The sequence below is a fragment of the Phodopus roborovskii genome, unplaced genomic scaffold (genome assembly GCF_943737965.1).
Source record: "Phodopus roborovskii unplaced genomic scaffold, PHOROB, whole genome shotgun sequence".
In the NCBI taxonomy this organism is placed as follows: domain Eukaryota; kingdom Metazoa; phylum Chordata; class Mammalia; order Rodentia; family Cricetidae; genus Phodopus; species Phodopus roborovskii.
Window position 1 is genome coordinate 13362200 of NW_026126459.1, and position 17902 is coordinate 13380101.

Consider the following 17902-nt stretch of genomic DNA (forward strand, 5'->3'; position numbering starts at 1 on the left):
GTTAGAACCGTAAATCATGGGTTGTCAGTTCTGAGTTGCAGAGAGGAATTCCCTGGTTGAGGCTGTGGAAGCTGGCCTGAAGATGCAGGCTGATGTGTGGGTGGGCCGTCTAACATTACTTGGACCATGAACTTTGTAGAGAATGAACTTTGTAGACAATAACATTGTGTCATGTTGCAATGTTAAGAAAAGTTGGACGTGCCTGGAGATCTTAAGTGGGGATTTTATTTTGGCTACTTTTAAAGCATGGGAAAGAGTTATAAGCTCTGCCTTCTGGGCAGAGGTTCTAGGTGAAAGTAGCCTTGATTCTGGTGTCTGTTTGGAGTGTATCAGACAGACCATATCATTCCAATCTATATTCCTTCCTCCCTCCCTTTTCCCTCCTTTCCTTCTTTCTTTCATTCTTTTTTAGACAGGATTTCTCTGTGTAATAGCCCTGGATGTCCTGGAACTCTTTGTAGACCGGGCTGGCCTTGAACTCACAGAAATCCCCTTACCTCTGTCTCCCAAGTGCTGGGATTCTGCTTTTTACATAACTGTAAATCAAATAAGATCTGGATTGGCATAGTTTGTCCTTTAATTGTGGTTTATTAGAGGTCAGTTTCTTACCCTGTGAGTCATGACCCTATGACAATTGACAGAATGTGGGGCTTGGCAAAAGATTCAGGAATAGTAAAGGTTTCTGAACAAGTAATCAGAAATTAATTTTTAAAATCCAGACATAGTGAATTCAAGATGTTTCTGACCACTAGACAACTTCATTGTAGTCTTGGCTTTGAACACACGGAATGTATACTTCTAACTGTACATGCTGTCATGCTACTAAGTGGGAACAAACACCTGAAACAGCTTGGCTAAGATATGAGACTATTGGATATTACTGAAAAAGTTGGTAGGTGAAGTCAGTTTCCTGTCTCTGGCCAAGTTCTTGTCCATTCCTCCTCTAAGAATGGAGTGGGGAGACAGCAAAGAAAAAAATGGAATAACTTTATTTCCATAATAAAGAATTTCAAGGGTCTTGGTGCCAAAAGCTATTTCTAAAATGTTGCAAAGCATATTTCTTCCATTCTCTACTACATATTTAAAGCCACACTCTCAGTACTGATAATTATAAGATCAAAATACCAATCAGATTTGGAAAAAATGTTGAAGATGTTCTGCACCCTAGAGTATCAAATATTCAGCCAAAATTTAATATTTTTGTGTTGGTTTGTGTTTTTTTTCCCCCTCTTTTTTGAAATAGGGTTTCTCTGTGTTGACAAAGCTGTCTTGGAACTCACTCTACAGAGTGACCAGGCTGGCCTTGAACTTGGATATCTGCCTACCTCTGCCACTCCTGTTATGCTGGAATTAAAGGTGGGAGCCACCACTATCCAGCTAAAATTTAATGTTTTATGTAGACATAAGCATGTCTGCCTCATTAGGAAGCCGTTTTTCCCATCTTAATAAATGGGAATAATAAAAGTTAACTTAATAAAAGTTATATATATATATATATATATATTCCTAAGAATTAAGTATTTTATGAATTATTATCATGAAATGTTTAATTTGTATACTCACTTCATATTACCTATACACCTGGGGTTGAGTATAAATTTCTCAGGTAAACAAAATCACTAGTGGAAAAAGTTGGTGAATCTCTGTTAGGAGTAGGCACTCCTACTGTTGGCTTCTCTCTTGCAAAATCTTAAAAGATTTGACTAAAGGAGAGAAGAATGAGAATCTTCAGGAAATATGCAAAACAAAGACTCTTGTTCAGATCTTCAAAAGAAGGCAAATAGTCTCGTTGCCTGCTAGTTTTTCTTGTTTCAGTTTCTCCAACTAAATAGTTATAAATGAGAAGTTTGAAGTACACCCCATACAAAGTTTATTGCAGCAAAAATAGCACACACAGAAAGCACAGTATGCAAAGTCATAGCTCAGTGAATAACACAGTGTGTGTGTGTATGTGTGTGTGGAGCAGCATTTGCCCCTGGGAGCATCCAGATGGTCCACAGTTCCTTTCTCAGATCAAACTCTGACCTATATGCAACTGTAGACAACCGTGGATACAAGCTAAGGCCTAGAAGGAATGTCTTGTAAAGCTAAATAAGACCTCAAGGAGAGGGTCATGGAGAGGCATTCTGATAAAGGGGTCAAAGAGACTGCTTGCTCAAGTTCTTGCAATGCTATCTTTAGGAGCTAGCTAAATGATGCATAAACAGCAGTGGAAAACATAAGTTTTCATTCCTGAAGCTAATGCACAGTCCTGTGCCCCTATCTACCACTACCCTCCTTTCTCAGCTCCTATGTTGCCCACAGCTATACTAGCTGGGATAGATTTTTATGTTTTTAGTAGGATGTGGGACAGGGCTGGGTCCTTCTTGAATTATAACTGGCAGGATGCATTTTGTGAGTTGGGTCATTTGGAATGAATGAAGGAGCCTGACTGGGTGAGATAAGGTGGGGGGAACCTTTGAAGTTTGTGCTTGTATTGGCCAGTATCCTGAGTTTAGTTAGAGTGAGGGGTAGTTAGCCCATCCATCTTACTAGAGAAAAGACTAGAGAGAGACTAGAAAAAAGTCTCTCCAGCATGGCCAAGAACATGGAAATAAGCCATCTCAGTTCAAAAGGTAATTGGAGATTGGTGTAGTAGCACAAACAATAAAAACCCAGTAACAGATATTGGGGTTCAAGCTGAAGATCAGAAAAGCAAAGCAGCCACTTACTTCTATCAATGCTCAGACCAAAGGGACGATCCACCAAACCTTAGGTTGCATTTCCAGACTGCACTAATCTCAGAATCCTAGACTGCCCTCTGAGACTACATAGAGATCCTTATATACTCTAGTGCTGGGCTTAAAGGCATAAGCTCTGTTTCTATTTTAGACTGATTCACTCTAATGTCACCCTGGGTAGCCTTGAACTCACAGAGATCCATCTGCTTCTGTCTCCTGAGTCCTGGATTTAAAGGTGTCTGCCACCACTGCCCAGCTTTTATAGCTAACTAGTGTGGCTGGCTTTGATTCTTCAGGCAATCTTTATTGATTACATAATGAAACCCTGTCTCCAAAAGAGGGGGTACGGTTGGAGTTGCAGCAGTGTGGTATTTTGAATAAGAATGGCCTCATAGATTTGAATGCTTGGTCAACAAGGAATAGCACTATTAGGAGGTATGGCCTTGTTGGAATAGGTATGGTCTTGATGGAGGAAGTGTGCTACTGGGAGTAGACTTTGAGGTTTCAAATGTTCGAGCCAGGGCCAGAATCTCTCTTTTCCAGCTGCCTATGGATCTATCTGGATGTAGAACTCTCAAACTTTTTTTCCAGCACCATGTTTCTCTACATGCTGCCATGCTTTCCGGTCATGACGACAATGGACTAAACCTCTGAACTATAAACAAGCCCCAATTAAATGCTTTCCTTTATAAGAATTGCCTCATGGTCATGGTGTCTCTTCACAGCAATAGAAACCCTAACTAAGAGGGTAATTGGGGTTTAGACTGACCTGATCCAGGGTGCCTCCCTCTAGCTGTCTGCCTATTTACAGATGAACTATCTCCTGTCTTCCCTCAGTCTTTTGGAACCATTTGAAAGGAGACTTGAAGAGCATGTGCCTACAGTGCTAATCCTGCATAAGATAAACCTAATTGAGGAGCAGCTTGGGCTGGTAAAATATGTGGTCCAGCATGGCTCTAACTGATGGTCAGAAGCACAAGTGATTAACCACTGTGTATCCCCAGTGGGAGGAATATGAGCCTGTAGGGTCTCCTTCCCTCAGGGGTAGAGGTGGGGAGGACAGGTCTCTATTCTTTCCTCTCCCCCAGAACCCCATTTTGGTATTTCAGGTTGTAGGAGCTCTCATTTCACCAAACTGAATCCCTTTGCTGAGAGTGAAGCATTCCTTCTGTTTCTGTCACAGCTCTGAGGACTTCTGCTTGGTGCCTGCTCTGTTTGGGCCCCATTTGAGGTGTCTGCCCTGCTTAGGAATGGGAGGCAAAGGGAGGACAAGGACCTTGAGTCTGCACAAAGGATGAGGGCAGGAAGGAGGGGATGAGGTGGTTGGAGGGAAGACGAAGAGCAGGTAGTCAGCATTTGCTATGAAGGCAGCTACATGGAGGTAATATTTCTTTCATATAGAAATATTTTCAAGCTCTGGATGGTGGTGGTGCATACCTTTAATCCCAGCACTGAGGAGGCAGAGGCAGTCTGATCTCTGTGAGTTCAAGGTCAGCCTGACCTACAGAATGAATTCCAGGACAGGCTCCAAAGCTACACATATACATATATATACATATGTATATACATATACATATATATTTTCAAGTAAGAAGTGAAAGTAGCAATAAACAAGGCTTAAGGCCTGAGTATATGTGCCCTTAGGTATGACTCACTCCTCTCCTGCATTGTTCCTGGACCTCAGAAGTAAAACTATTAACTTTTGTTTTTAGTAAAGGTATCCTAAACCCCTGGATCTTTGCGATCTAGAGTTTTACTTTACGAACTGTAATTTTGTCAAGGATACAGTGATCTGATTTAAATTCCTTAGCAACCCCTTGAAGTTAATAATTTCATGACTCATAAAAACATATGACTATTGTCAAAATAAATGACATGTTACTCTCATTTGAGAAGCCCACTGCCCACTTTGAGAAATCCTGGTTGATTTTTTTACTTTTTTTTTTTTTTTTTTTTTTTGGTTTTTCAAGACAGGATTTCTTTGTGCAACAGTCCTAGCTGTTATGGAACTCACTGTAGATCAGGCTGGCCTCGAACTCACAGAGATCTGGCTGTGTAGACAGGCAGAGGCCTCCTGAGTGCTGGGATTAAAGGCCAGTGCCACTGCTGCCTGGCTTATTTGTTTGTTGTTTTATTCTGCCATTAGGTTGGCCCATAAGCAAACCTGTGGGTAATTTTCTTTCTTGATTTATGATTGATGTGGGAGAGCCCGGACCACTGTGGCAGGTGGGCCTGGAGTGTATAAGCAAACTCAGGAAGAGCAAGCTGGTAAGCAGCACTCTTCCATGGCTTCTGCTTCAGCTCCTGCCTCCAAGGGTCCACGCTGACTTGCTTTGATGATGTACTGTGATGTGCAATGCAAGCCAAATAAGCCTTTTCTCCCCCCAAGTTGCTTTTGGTCATGATTTTTAAAAAAAGATTATTTATTTATTTATTGTGCAGTGTTCTGCCTGCATGCATTGATGCAGGCCAGAAGAAAGCACCAGACTTCATTACAGGTAGTTGCGAGCCACTGTCTTGTTGTTGAGAATTGAACTCAGGGCCTCTGGAAGAACAGTCAGCACTCTTAACCCCTGAACCATCTCTCCAGTCCTGGTCATGATGTTTTATCATAGCAACAGAAGCATTAAGACACCCATACTCAGTTTTTGGATGTGCCTCACTCTTCTTGAGTACCTTCCTATTAACCCCTATGCTTAAATGTGTATTTCAAATGTCTTTTAATAAACTCTAACTCTGTTTCATAATGGCTTGTCCCGAAAATTCTTCAGTGATGCCAGGAATCCAGTTTTACCTGCATAGACATGTCTGAAAAGAATTCCTCAGGTTGCTGGGGAAGGTACCAGAAGAGTGTGGAGATGTCTCTAACCCAATTGCTGCTTTCTGTAAGAGCAGCTTTGGTGGTCAGCATAGATTGGGTAATGCCTGAGGGAAATGTCTTGGTGTAGCATAGCAAAAGTACCTTCATAAGTTTTCTCTGCCATGTGCAACCAGGGCAGCAAAATATGTGCACACATCCCCACACATGTAGAATGATAGGGCACAGGGAGGCTTACATGAACAGCAGACAATAAACACTTGGAGTGCAGGAGCTAAATAAAGCATTAGCGTGTAACCCCATCGCTTGTATCAGTTTACTAAGGAGAGCAAGGTTGGCAGCTTCTGAACAGGGATACTACTTTCTTTCACACTTTGAAATACACAGCCCTTTCTACTATATTTCATGTCATGCTCCTGTTATGTTTCATCTACAACATACTTTTGACCTTCAGATTTAGCCTTTATCTACTTCCATTTTGGAACAATTATCTTAGGACAAGGTCTTTATTTTGCCATACAAAGTCCATCCTTAGTTAAAAAAAATCTGCTAATAACTTTTCATGCCCTGGTCCTTTTACCTCATATTTTTTTTTTACCCTGCTTCCTTTGTTAATGAAACAAAAATAAGGATCTAGTCATGAGACAGTGACATATAAAAATCAATTTGCCAACTTACCAATAGATATTTGAATCCAAATGATGTTTATGAGAGAATGAAACAAACTACATCATTTATCCATATTCAGCTAAACTGCAAATTCTTATTTTTCTGCAAATTTTTATATGGAACTTAATGATGCTTGATTTTTTTTTGTTTTGATTTGTTTTTGTTTTTCAAGAAAGGGTTTATCTGTGTAGTTTTGGAGCCTGTTCTGGAATTTGCTCTGTAGACCAGAGACCAGGCTGTCCTTGAACTGGAAGAGATCCGCCTGCCTCTGCTTCCCAAGTGCTGGGATTAAAGGTGTGTGCCACCACTGCTTGGCTGATGCTTGAATTTTTAAAGAGATCTTTTACATTTTTTTCCCTCTGATCTCACATGAGTCTAAGAATAACAGAAAGGACTACATTGCATCTATGTCTGGCCAAGATAACAAAATTTTAACCATTTTGAGTAGCAAAACTACCTTAGAATAAGGGAAAAAAGGGGGGTAGGGGAAAAACCCATAATCACAAACCAGCTGTTGTTACAGAAGAGAAAGCTTATAAAGTTGTGGGATGGAGTAACCTCTTTTTTGGGGGGGGGTTGTTTCAAGGCAGGGTTTCTATGCATCTTTGGAAGCTGCCCTGGAACTCTGCTCAGTAGATCAAGCTGGCCTCAAACTCACAGATATCCAGCTGCCTCTGCCTCCTGAGTGCTGGGATTAAAGGTGTGCACAACTACTGACTGTCCTCTTCTTCAGTAGGGTTTTTCTCAACCATCCCTTTATGGTCCTTAAGAGACAATTTCAGAGTAAGGGTCTTAGGAGATGCAATGAGAACATGTTTATTTAAGGAAAGTATAAGTGTAACACCAAGACACCTTTTTCTGATGAGAAAGACGTGTGTTTCCAGTGTGTATTTGGAAAAATCTGGTTAATTCTGAAGATTTTTCTTAGTCACAAATTTTCAGCAACTTTATTACTATGTTTTGTGGGACTTGTTGCAGGTTTTGGATCTATGGATGCAATAATGTGGTTTGAATATAAAAAGTCCCAACAGGATCATGTGTTAAACCCTCAGCTCCAAGCTGGCCATGCTGTTTTGGCAGGTTCTGTTAACTATTGTGAGTTGTTGCCTAGCTGGAGGATGTAAGTCACTGGGGGTGTGCATTGAAGGGTATGCCTAGTGCCTGGTTCTTACTCTCCCTGTCTATGAAAGAATGAATAACCCCTTCCTCTATGTGTTCTCACCACCATGAAGTTCTGTGCAAAGGCACAGGACCAAGCAACCTCTGAAACCCTGAACCAAAGTGAATTTTTCCCTTTTAAAGCTATGTGCCATTTAGGAAGCTAAGAGTGGCCTCGACTTCCAACTCCTCCAGCCCCGCCTCCAGAGTGCTAGGATTTCAGGCCTCTACCACTAAGCTTAGCTTGTATGGAGTATGTGTGTTTCAGGAAAGCCAGGGGCTACACACTGAGACCTTGTTCCAAAAGCAATAAAAATAAACTATTTCAAATACACAAAAGCTTCCATTTATTTATAAAAACAGAGTCTTGCTATGGTGGTGTCATAACCCTACTGCCTCAGCCTCCCAAGCTGGGATTAAAGGCATGCACCACCACCACATCTGGCTTTGTAATTGCAATTTTAGTCAAATCTTAAATTTAATGAAGCTTGAGACATATACAGCTTTATCCACAGATTGTAAACAGTTGAAAAGGAAATAATGAGAATAAAGTATTGAGGATATTGTCTGAAAAGATATAGACATGAAAAACATAAACGAGAGGTGAAGAGTCCTGGAGGCGAGAGACAGGAAATTCAACATGAGTTTAATGGGACTGCTGGAAGGAAAGGCAGAATGGAGCATAGACCCTATTTTTCTGCTTGCTTTTTTGAGATGAGAGTTTCACTACGTAGCCCAGGTTAGCCTTAAACTTGAGCCATCCCTGCATGTGCCACCATGGTTGGCTCTGAGACAGTATTTAAAGAGATAATGGGAAAATATGTTTTTAAGAGGTAATGTCAGATTTTTCACTGATGAAAAAGAGATTCATATAATTAAGATCAGTGAGCCTCAGGCAGAGAAGACATGTTAAATAAATCTACACCAAGATTGAAATTCAAACGCCAGAGATGGAGATATTTTATACCCAGTTGAAGAAGAAAGAGAACTGTCAATGTGTTGTAGTGAAATGGATGTTGAGGTAAAAAAGGAAGATTAAGATTAAAACAGTAAAGTTGGGAAGCACTGAGGGTAATAAATAAGAGGGCTCTAAGCCAATGTCAGCAGGCTCTCCCAAAGTCCCCTCCCTTGAGGAAAGTGTGCAAAGTCACTGTTGCCTTTTCATATAAATATATATATATATGTGTGTGTGTGTGTGTATGTATATATATATATATTATATGTATGTGTGTACATATAACACACACACACACACACACACACACACACACACACACACGGGGTGAGGATCTCACTATGTAACCCAGGCTGGCCTTGTGCTCATTATGTAGACGAAGCTGACCTTAGAGATCTATTTGCTTCTGTTTCTTGCATGCCACTATTAAAGTCATGTGCCACCATGCCTGACTGTGCATTTTGAAGAATGGACATGGAGTGATAATTCATACATCACTGTGCAGAGGAAGAAACTGAGTTCTGATGCAATGAACAATTAGCTCATGTTCAGAAAGTTAGTTGGTTGTTAAATGAAGACAGGTACCACAATCCCTCAGATTCTAAGTCTAGAGACTCTGTGTTCTTGGAGCCAAATAGAAATCCCACAAGTAATCTGGGATGTGAGAGCTCCCCCCCCCACAATGCTGTTTATGCTTTTGGAATCTGTGTGTGGTCATGGAAGAGGGAGGGTTGTGGAGGGCATGTAAATTATAGTCTGAGGTAAGTTCAAAGTTGTACAATTCCAGATGAATCCTGAGAAACCCTACAGACTTCACAGAGAAGCCACACACTGTTGGTCATTCAGAAATTAAGAAACTGGTTGACCAGGGTATCTGAGTTCCTTCTGCCCCTATGGATTATCTGAATTCCTTTTGCCCTCTGATTTCCAGCCTTAACATGAGAGTGCCTCATTCTTCCTTCAAAACCAATCCCGACTGGAGTCTCCCTATCCCTTCTTCTCTAGATTGTTCATCACCATTTTTATCTTCTCTCTCAGTTTCACAGTTGAATCCCTTTCTGCCCTTTCTCTCTACACAGAACTCCTTAGTAAGCCCATGTTGCAAGTTGGAGGTTGTTCATACTCAGAGCAGAGCCAAGAGCATTGGTGGCCTCAAAAAAACAGTGGTTCAGTTGAATGAACACAGCCTCATCTTATAATGCCCACCAATATCTCTGTTCAGGTTCTGCAGGAACTACACACAGAAAGTTCAGTGTTGGCCTCTGGATAGTGGGTTCTGAATACAGACTTCCTCCATGTCCTTTGAGCCCTGTTAGCACTGTCAGGGAAATCACTGCTCCAGCCTGGGTCAGCAAATTTTAGGGAGAAGTTTCCTTTGCTCAATCAGCACCCAGCGGAGGACAGCTCCGACGGGTTCTGCTCAGCACCCAGGAGTGGACAGCTCCCTCCACTACACAGTCTAGTGGATTGGGAGGTCTGGCGGGCTGGCTAACTCAACTCTGCTTTTCGGATTTCTTGGGGACATGAATGCTGTTCTTAGGGCGTCACCCACCCCCACGAGCCGCCCACCTCCCAGGAGCTCTGCACACCGCAGATAATTGAAAGTGCGCAGACCAGGGCCGCCACGGTCCTGGCTCCAGGGGCTGTCGCACCCATTTCCCGCAGGGCATCTTCCTTGGCTCCTGCAGAAACCATCGGTCTACGAGCGGGTTCCTGCTCCCACTTATCCCTTCTCGCCTGTTCCTCGCTCTGACCACGCAAGCCACACGCCAGTTCTCGCGGCCAGAACCTCACCACCATCACCACCACCACTACCCCACACCCCCGCATCCCCCCTCGAATCGACCCCCATCCCCCCGCCCCCCTCAGGCCCCGCCCTGCGCCACTCCCTCCCCTCACCCCTGCGGCGCGGCTTGCTGCCGCGGTGTCCTGGCAGGGCGCTGAGGTGTGTCGCCGGCGGGTGTCGCAGGGCGTGTCACGAGGTGAGTGGGGAGACAGAGGCCGCGAGTCTGAGCACCAAGGGCGCTCCTCACCCCTCCCCCTAGCTGCCGGCCGGCGGTTCCTGGGAAGATGGCGGATCGCGCGGAGATGTTTTCTCTCTCCACCTTCCACTCGCTGTCACCTCCGGGCTGCAGGTACGCACTCGTCCGGTCTCATCTTCATGTAGGTCTCCTCGGCTTGCTACCCCACCCCATCGACTTCAACTACTCAGGCCAGGGGCCTCTTTGGTTTGCAGGCCTCTGACTGATGCTGCCCATCCCCCATCCTGGGCTCCGGGTCCCTCCGTGTTTGCTCCCTGTCGCGCAGACCCAATAGTACCCCCTCACACACAGACACACAAATACACACACACACAGACACACAAACACACACACACACCTTTTCTGTTGGGATGCCGAACCGCACCCAGTCAGGACAGATGACCTGGCAAGGGTGGGGTCTCTAGACTGACCCTTTGAAGGATTTTAGGCAGGGTGCCCAGCAACCTCGTCTGTTCTTGGCGGTGTCCTTTTGGCCTTGTTGTGACTGCTTCCATAGAGGCTAGGATCTGGCTCCTAGCCCCAGACCTGGGGGGGGGAATGAAGTCAGGCTTGAAGCTCAGGGAATGGGATGGGGGATGTTGGGGTGGGAGGGGGCTAGACCTTTGGGTTCAGGCCTGCTTGGTAGGAGGGGGATGGGGACACAAGCAGAGCAGCCAGACCCCTCCCTCTCCTATTGTGGCGGCTTTCAACTCCCCCTCTTTCAGTTGTCTCAAGGTGTCTCCCCAGAGGCTGAAGCTGTGACCCACAGGGGCCAAAAGCTGAGCTGAGGAGGAGTGGGAGGGGTTTGGCGAGCAATGGCTCCTCTGGTTCATATGCTGTGATGAAGGAAGGGATCCAGGGAAAGCTGCCTGGAGTCAAAATGACATGGCTTTAACCTAAGAGTTGGGAGCCCTGGGAGCTGGATATTTCCCACCAATGTCCTCAGGATCAGCTCTCAGGCCAGGAGCCTAAGACTGGTGTCTCTCTGACTCTGGCACCCTCTTCAGGCCTCCCCAGGACATAAGCCTGGAAGAATTTGATGATGAAGACCTGTCTGAGATCACTGACGACTGCGGACTGGGCCTTAGCTACGATTCGGACCACTGTGAGAAGGTGGGGAAAGGGTTGGGTGTGTAGGATCTGACTAAAGATGAGCTTCACATAGGCTCAGTTTCCCTAGCATTCTTGTGGGTTTAAGAGTGTTTGAGTTCAGCTTCCATGCAAGAAAGCCTCTGCCCTTGCTAATAGCCCTTTGGTATTTGTCTTTCTTAACATACTATAGGCCCTTTAGAGGGCCTTCTCTGTCAGTTCTCCCAAACATAGTGCCACAAGAGGTAGGAGAAGTGTGCCTTTGCTTGGGTGCCTCTACTTGGATCTCTTCCCACAACCGTTTAAACCCTCCAGTTTCTAATCACAGCTCAACCTCTGTGGCATCTTTCTTTCTGTCTCATCTCCCTCTAAAATCTTTCCCCTTCTGCCTCCTGGTTCCATTTTCATTTGTTGTGAGGAAATGCCATGTGTCAAGTTTAGGGGGCTTCCATGTGTTTTGAGCAGAGCCATAACTCCCCCATCCCCCGCACCCCACCCCCAGCTTTCAGTTTAGCAGGGGAGAAATACAAATGAGAGATAGTGATCATCTAAAATGCCAGTGGTAGGATTCCAACCTGACACCAAGTATGATGAGGGGGAAGGGGATCCAATCCAGACTGAGGGAATCAGCAAGCCTTCCTAGAGGAAATGTCACTCATAACCCTGAGGTTAGTAGGAAGCAGGCAGATGGGGGTAAGCTAGGAGGGCGTGGAAGAGAGAAATCGCTGGCAGAAGGACTAGCTGTGCTAAAGACCCTGGTACAAATTTGGTGAATCATCAGAGTGCAGGCTCTCCTTATGTATACATTCTTTTGTTACTTATTGGTAATGCTCCTTCCCATGGGTGAGTATGCCAGTGTATAATGTGGACATGACCCTATTCTGGTAGTTTAACAGTCTGTGACAGATCAGAAAGCCATGAGTTGTGAATTGTTAAAATGCTATGAAAACAACAGAGTGGCAGTGTCTAGGGGTGAATAAAGCTGGATGGTTACTTGGGGTTACTCTGAGAATGTCTCAAAATTTGGGCCCTTTCTGGAAGTGCAGTGATCAATATGTGTCTTAAGTAGATTTTTTTTGGGGGGGGAACAAACATTGCTCTGTTGATGGATGAACTGGGAAGAACTGCTTTCCCCTCATCTCATCCCTGGGACTCCAGGGTACTGCTGTGCTCTGGCCCAGCCCTGTCTTGTCTCTCCTTCCTGCAGGACAGCCTCTCCCTGGGTCGCTCAGAGCAGCCACACCCTATCTGTTCCTTCCAAGATGATTTCCAGGAGTTTGAGATGATCGATGATAATGAGGAGGAGGAGGAGGAAGAGGAGGAGGAGGAAGAGGAGGAGGAAGAAGGAAATGGGGAGGGCAAAGCAGGGGGAGGATCTGGTTCAGAGGCATTTGTTGGAGAGTCTCTCATTCCCTCTCCTTCCCAAGAGGAGTCTCATAAGCACCGACCCACCACTCTCCGCCTGACTACACTTGGGGCCCAGGTAAGCCTCCTGTTATACACAATACTAGAGTCCAGTTTGGAGTCCAGGTAGCAGGCCCCTTCTTCTCTTGATTGCTGGAGTGGTCTTCAGCCACACTGATATGTTCTCCTTCCTAGGACTCCCTGAACAACAACAACGGTGTCTTTACCTCTGCACCCCCATCCTCCTGGCAGGAGACAGTGCTATGTTCACCAGCCCAGGAGCCCCTCAAAGGTGAGGGATGGATGCCAATAGAAGAGGGAGGGGCCAGGCGGTGGTGAGGCAGGCCTGTAATTCCAGCACTCGAGAGGCAGAGGCAGGCAGATCTCTGTGAGTTCAAAGCCAGCCTGGTCTACAGAGCTATTTCCAGGGCACACAGAGAAATCTTGTCTTGAAGGAAAAAAAAGAAAAAAAAAAAAAAAAAAAAAGAAAGAAAGAAAGAAAGAAAGAGGAAGGGGATGGGAGGAATGTCTGGGCTCTGGAAGGAGGCCTGTTTTCCAGTGGCAGTGATCCAAACCCCTCTCCTTCAGAGATCCCAGCCCCTCTCATGCCCGCTGAAGAGGAGCCCCGTGAGTTACAGTATCCTGGTTGTGACTGCGAAGGGAACCAACCCCCAGAGCCACCAGTGTCAGGCGGGGCCTCCCCTTCCTCTGATCCTGGGATTGAGGCTGACTTGAGAAGCCACTCCAGTGGAGATCACGAAGGTCGGCGAAACAGCCAGGAGCTCTCCTCACCAGGCTCAGACTCTGAGGATGCAGGTGGTGCACGCCTGGGGCGCATGATCTCATCCATTTCTGAGACGGAGCTGGAGCTGAGCAGTGATGGTGGCAGCAGCAGTGGCCGCTCATCTCATCTCACCAACTCGATCGAGGAGGCTTCATCACCAGCCTCAGAACCTGAGCCTGAGCCACTGCATGATCCTCCCCGCCGCCCTGCCTTCCTGCCTGTGGGTCCTGATGACACCAACAGCGAGTATGAGTCTGGCTCTGAGTCTGAGCCTGACCTCAGTGAGGATGCCGACTCGCCTTGGCTGCTCAGCAACCTGGTGAGCCGCATGATCTCTGAGGGCTCCTCGCCCATTCGTTGCCCTGGCCAGTGCTTATCTCCCGCACCACGCCTGCCAGAAGAAACTGCATCACAGGCCAACCGGGTACCCCAGGACTGCCAAGATCCTGAGGCAGTAGCAGGACCCCACGTGGAGTTGGTGGACATGGACACCCTCTGCGGGCCACCTCCGCCGGCCCCTGCTGCGCCTCGGCTTGGCCCTGCGCAGCCTGGGCCTTGCCTTTTCCTCAGTAACCCAACACGGGATACCATCACCCCGCTTTGGGCCACACCAGGCCGCACTGCTCGCCCTGGCCGCTCCTGCTCTGCTGCCTGCTCGGAGGAGGAGGATGAGGACGAAGAGGATGAGGAGGATGAGGACGATGCAGAGGACAGCGTGGTTCCTCCTGGTTCCAGAAGTACAGGCTCTACTGTGCCATTGGATGCCTCGCTGGTCTATGATGCAGTTAAGTACACACTAGTAGTGGATGAGCACACACAGCTAGAGTTGGTGAGCCTACGGCGCTGTGCAGGCCTGGGCAACGACAGTGAAGAGGACAGCAGCTGCGAGGCCAGTGAGGAAGAGGCGGGAGCTACATTACTAGGTGGTGACCAGGTGCCAGGGGATGCCTCTCCTGACAGTCCTGACCTCACCTTCTCCAAGAAGTTCCTCAATGTCTTTGTCAACAGCACATCTCGATCCTCCAGTGAGTGGGAAGTGGGAGAAGGTGGGAGGGGGGCAGAGGAAGAAGTATCATCCTGACTTCTGGTCCCCCAAAATGTCCAGGAGGCTTTAAATTCTAGAGGTGGTCAAGGCTGGACACTTCCTTTTTTTTCTGGGACAGTGAGCAGTGATCCTCCCCAAGGGGCAGGGAGTCAGACCATAGTGGGCTGCTCTTCCTCCTCTTCTTGACTTAGGATACCCAACAGTCTGTTGCGGGGAGGGAATTTGGCTCCAGCCCAAGGCCAGGCCTTCGAGTACTTTCTTTCTCCTTGGAGTTCCTAACTCTGCCCATCCCTGTCTCTCTTGTCTGTCTCTCAGGCACGGAGTCCTTTGGTCTTTTTTCCTGTCTGGTCAATGGGGAGGAGAGAGAGCAGACGCACCGGGCTGTCTTCAGGTATATCATCTTGTTCAGGGTGACTCCCGGCCCCAGACTACAGATTCATTAGGGCATTGCTGGCTGTGACATACCTAGGCTTGCCTAGCCTACCTCACTTGACCTCTCACCTGGCCTCAGGTTCATCCCTCGGCATCCAGATGAACTGGAGCTAGATGTGGATGACCCCGTGTTGGTGGAAGCTGAAGAAGATGACTTTTGGTTTCGTGGGTTCAACATGCGTACCGGCGAGCGTGGCGTGTTCCCTGCCTTCTATGCCCATGCGGTGCCTGGTCCTGCCAAGGACCTGCTGGGTAAGACCTCTATGTACAAGAGGACGCTTGCCACCACAGACTTTCTCCTGTACCACTCCCTGACTTGGGTCCATGTGACATCCCCCCTCTCGTCCCCAGGGAGCAAGCGCAGCCCTTGCTGGGTGGACCGCTTTGATGTGCAGTTCTTAGGCTCTGTGGAAGTACCGTGTCACCAGGGCAATGGCATCCTGTGTGCAGCCATGCAAAAGGTCAGTGTGGAGATGGTGGCAGGCACAGGCTGGAGGCCTGCCTGGGTTGTCACCCCATTCTCACAGGGCAGCACAGCTCCTGTGGCTCCAAGGCCTCCAGCCTGGAAGGGGGGTGTTACAGGGCTGGCTCTCAGTCTTGATTCAGAAGCCTAAGCAGAAAGACCTAGGGCAGAGTGAAGCAGCTGTGCCCCTCACCTCTGGGCCTATTGGTCGTCTCAGTAAAGCTCTCACCTCTTGTCTGGTTCCTCCTCCCTTAAGCCATCAACTTCCTGCCAGGGAATTAAAACCGACTCTCATCTCCTCTTGCCTGAGAGTCCCTTGTTCACTCAGTTATCCACCCAGTGGACAGTTTTCAGTACTTGCTGACCTGCCCACCCACCAACCCCAACCCCTCCCCAGAAAGCTGAGGCTGGTAGGCCCTGAGGAGCTGAACAGATCAACTCTATATCAAAGAGCTCCTGCCGGGTTATGAAGATCAGGCAGTAAGCTGGATGAAGTGTGAGCAGAACAAGTTCTTGGCACCTGAACCAAGAGAAGCATTCTGGTTGTAACAGAAGAGAGGCAAGCTAGGTGTAGGATGGTGACTGGCTTGTTCTGAGAGCAAAGACGGCCAAGGTCATTCTTTTGTCTTCCAGAATTGTCTCTGGGGCCCTGAGGTGCCAAGAGTATTCAGATAATCTAAAATGAACAGAGGCATGAAGAGAGAGAGAGAGAGAGAGAGAGAGAGAGAGAGAGAGAGAGAGCTCATGATGGGTTCCTCAAGACCCCCCTTCTCCTCTAACTTCTCCCTCAGATTGCCACAGCCAGGAAGCTAACAGTTCACCTGCGCCCTCCTGCATCTTGTGACCTTGAGATCTCTCTGCGGGGGGTCAAGCTGAGTCTGAGTGGAGGAGGACCTGAGGTGGGAGTGTGATAGGCCGGGGACCAGAGGGAGGCTTGGAGGTGGCTGGCGGTGGGGCTGTCAAGCCCAGAAAACTGGGGGCAGGGATGTCCATCAAAGAGGTATATAGTGGGCGTGGCCACAGGCTTGCAATAGCCAACGAGGAATGACCCTGCTCACGTCTGCTCTAGTTCCAGCGTTGCAGTCACTTCTTCCAGATGAAGAACATCTCATTCTGCGGCTGTCACCCCAGAAACAGCTGGTAAGGACTTACCTGTTCCTCCTATATTCCTTCAAAAGCTCGGGGTCACTTGTTCTCCAAGCCCCACCCACCCTCAGGACTCCACTCCTCTACTGATATGGTTGCCCAATCCATGCCAGTCAGCGTAGACACTGGTCCAGCTGCAATTCTGTAAGGAAAACTGTGATGGGTGGATGGTTAATCTGCATAACTCTGAATGGGTGGTGGCTGGGGAGTAAGGTTCTGGGTGTGCCATGTTTGTATAAGGTTAGGGACACATGCTGTTAGGTATTAAGATCACAGACTGCCTCTCTTCCCTCAGTGCTGCCACAGACTGACTAGGTGTCCTTTGTCAAGATACTAATGCTCTCTCTCTATGCTTAGTCTATACTGGTACACCTACCTCACAGAGCTGTTATGAAACATGTGTGAATTAATATTAATACTTAAGTTATGCCTGTTAGATATGGGGCAATGGATCTGACTGGCCACGGTTCAGAGGGTGGGGTCGGATCTGGAGTCTCAAGAAGTTCATCTGGATAGCAGTTGCTGTTTAGTACTAATGGGGTGCCTGGGGCTAGGTCAGTGCTCTGACACCCCCTTTGTCAATGTCTCCCCAGCTATTTTGGCTTCATCACCAAACACCCGCTGCTAAGCCGCTTTGCCTGCCACGTCTTTGTGTCCCAGGAGTCTATGAGACCAGTGGCACAGAGCGTAGGGTGAGTGGGAAGATGGAGCAGGAGCCCAGGGAGGATATGGGGCATGGAAAGGCTCAGGTGCATGGGCGGGGCACGCCTGCAGGTTGCTAGAAAAGGGTGCCATGGGGGTATGGTTGCTAGTCAAGACGTTAGTGCATGGCTGGGGAAGAAATAGGAGGAGGACTGGGCTGAGCACCGTTCTCTCTCCCTCACTGCAGCCGGGCCTTCCTGGAATACTACCAGGAGCACCTGGCATTTGCTTGCCCCACAGAGGATATCTACCTGGAGTAGCACCCACCTCCCTCAGCTCCTGTCTACACAGCTCTGGGTATCTTAAGGCCACCATGGCTTGAGCAAGGACTGGATTGGGGACATTTGGAACCTTACCTTGTGGGAGTTTCTGGGCTGGGAGCTCTTGTCCTTTGGCCCTAGGTCATAGCTTTTGGGAGCTGTTGGGGAGAGGAGCCTCAGCAGCCATACTTTTCTCCCAATGCATCTTTTCTCTCCTGTCCTTCTCTGTCCTGTTC

General features: G+C 47.4%; 1 protein-coding gene across 1 annotated transcript; it reads left to right on the forward strand.

Annotated features, from left to right (window-relative positions):
• The first annotated feature begins 10353 nt into the window (after positions 1-10353).
• Positions 10354-17902, forward strand: Mapk8ip2 (mitogen-activated protein kinase 8 interacting protein 2). Its single transcript, XM_051189656.1, has 12 exons — positions 10354-10455; positions 11349-11454; positions 12638-12913; positions 13030-13126; positions 13423-14643; positions 14979-15054; positions 15175-15347; positions 15447-15556; positions 16350-16457; positions 16628-16698; positions 17298-17396; positions 17594-17902. The coding sequence occupies exons 1-12, from the start codon at positions 10391-10393 to the stop codon at positions 17664-17666; spliced, it is 2475 nt and encodes an 824-aa protein (XP_051045613.1). The 5' UTR covers positions 10354-10390; the 3' UTR covers positions 17667-17902.

Excerpts from the sequence above, each read along its gene's own strand:
- Mapk8ip2 (XM_051189656.1), top strand. The coding sequence starts at position 10,391 with ATGGCGGATCGCGCGGAGATGTTTTCTCTCTCCACCTTCCACTCGCTG. Across the intron at positions 10,456-11,348 it reads CTGTCACCTCCGGGCTGCAG|GCCTCCCCAGGACATAAGCC; the intron begins GTACGCACTCGT and ends CACCCTCTTCAG. Across the intron at positions 11,455-12,637 it reads ATTCGGACCACTGTGAGAAG|GACAGCCTCTCCCTGGGTCG; the intron begins GTGGGGAAAGGG and ends TCCTTCCTGCAG.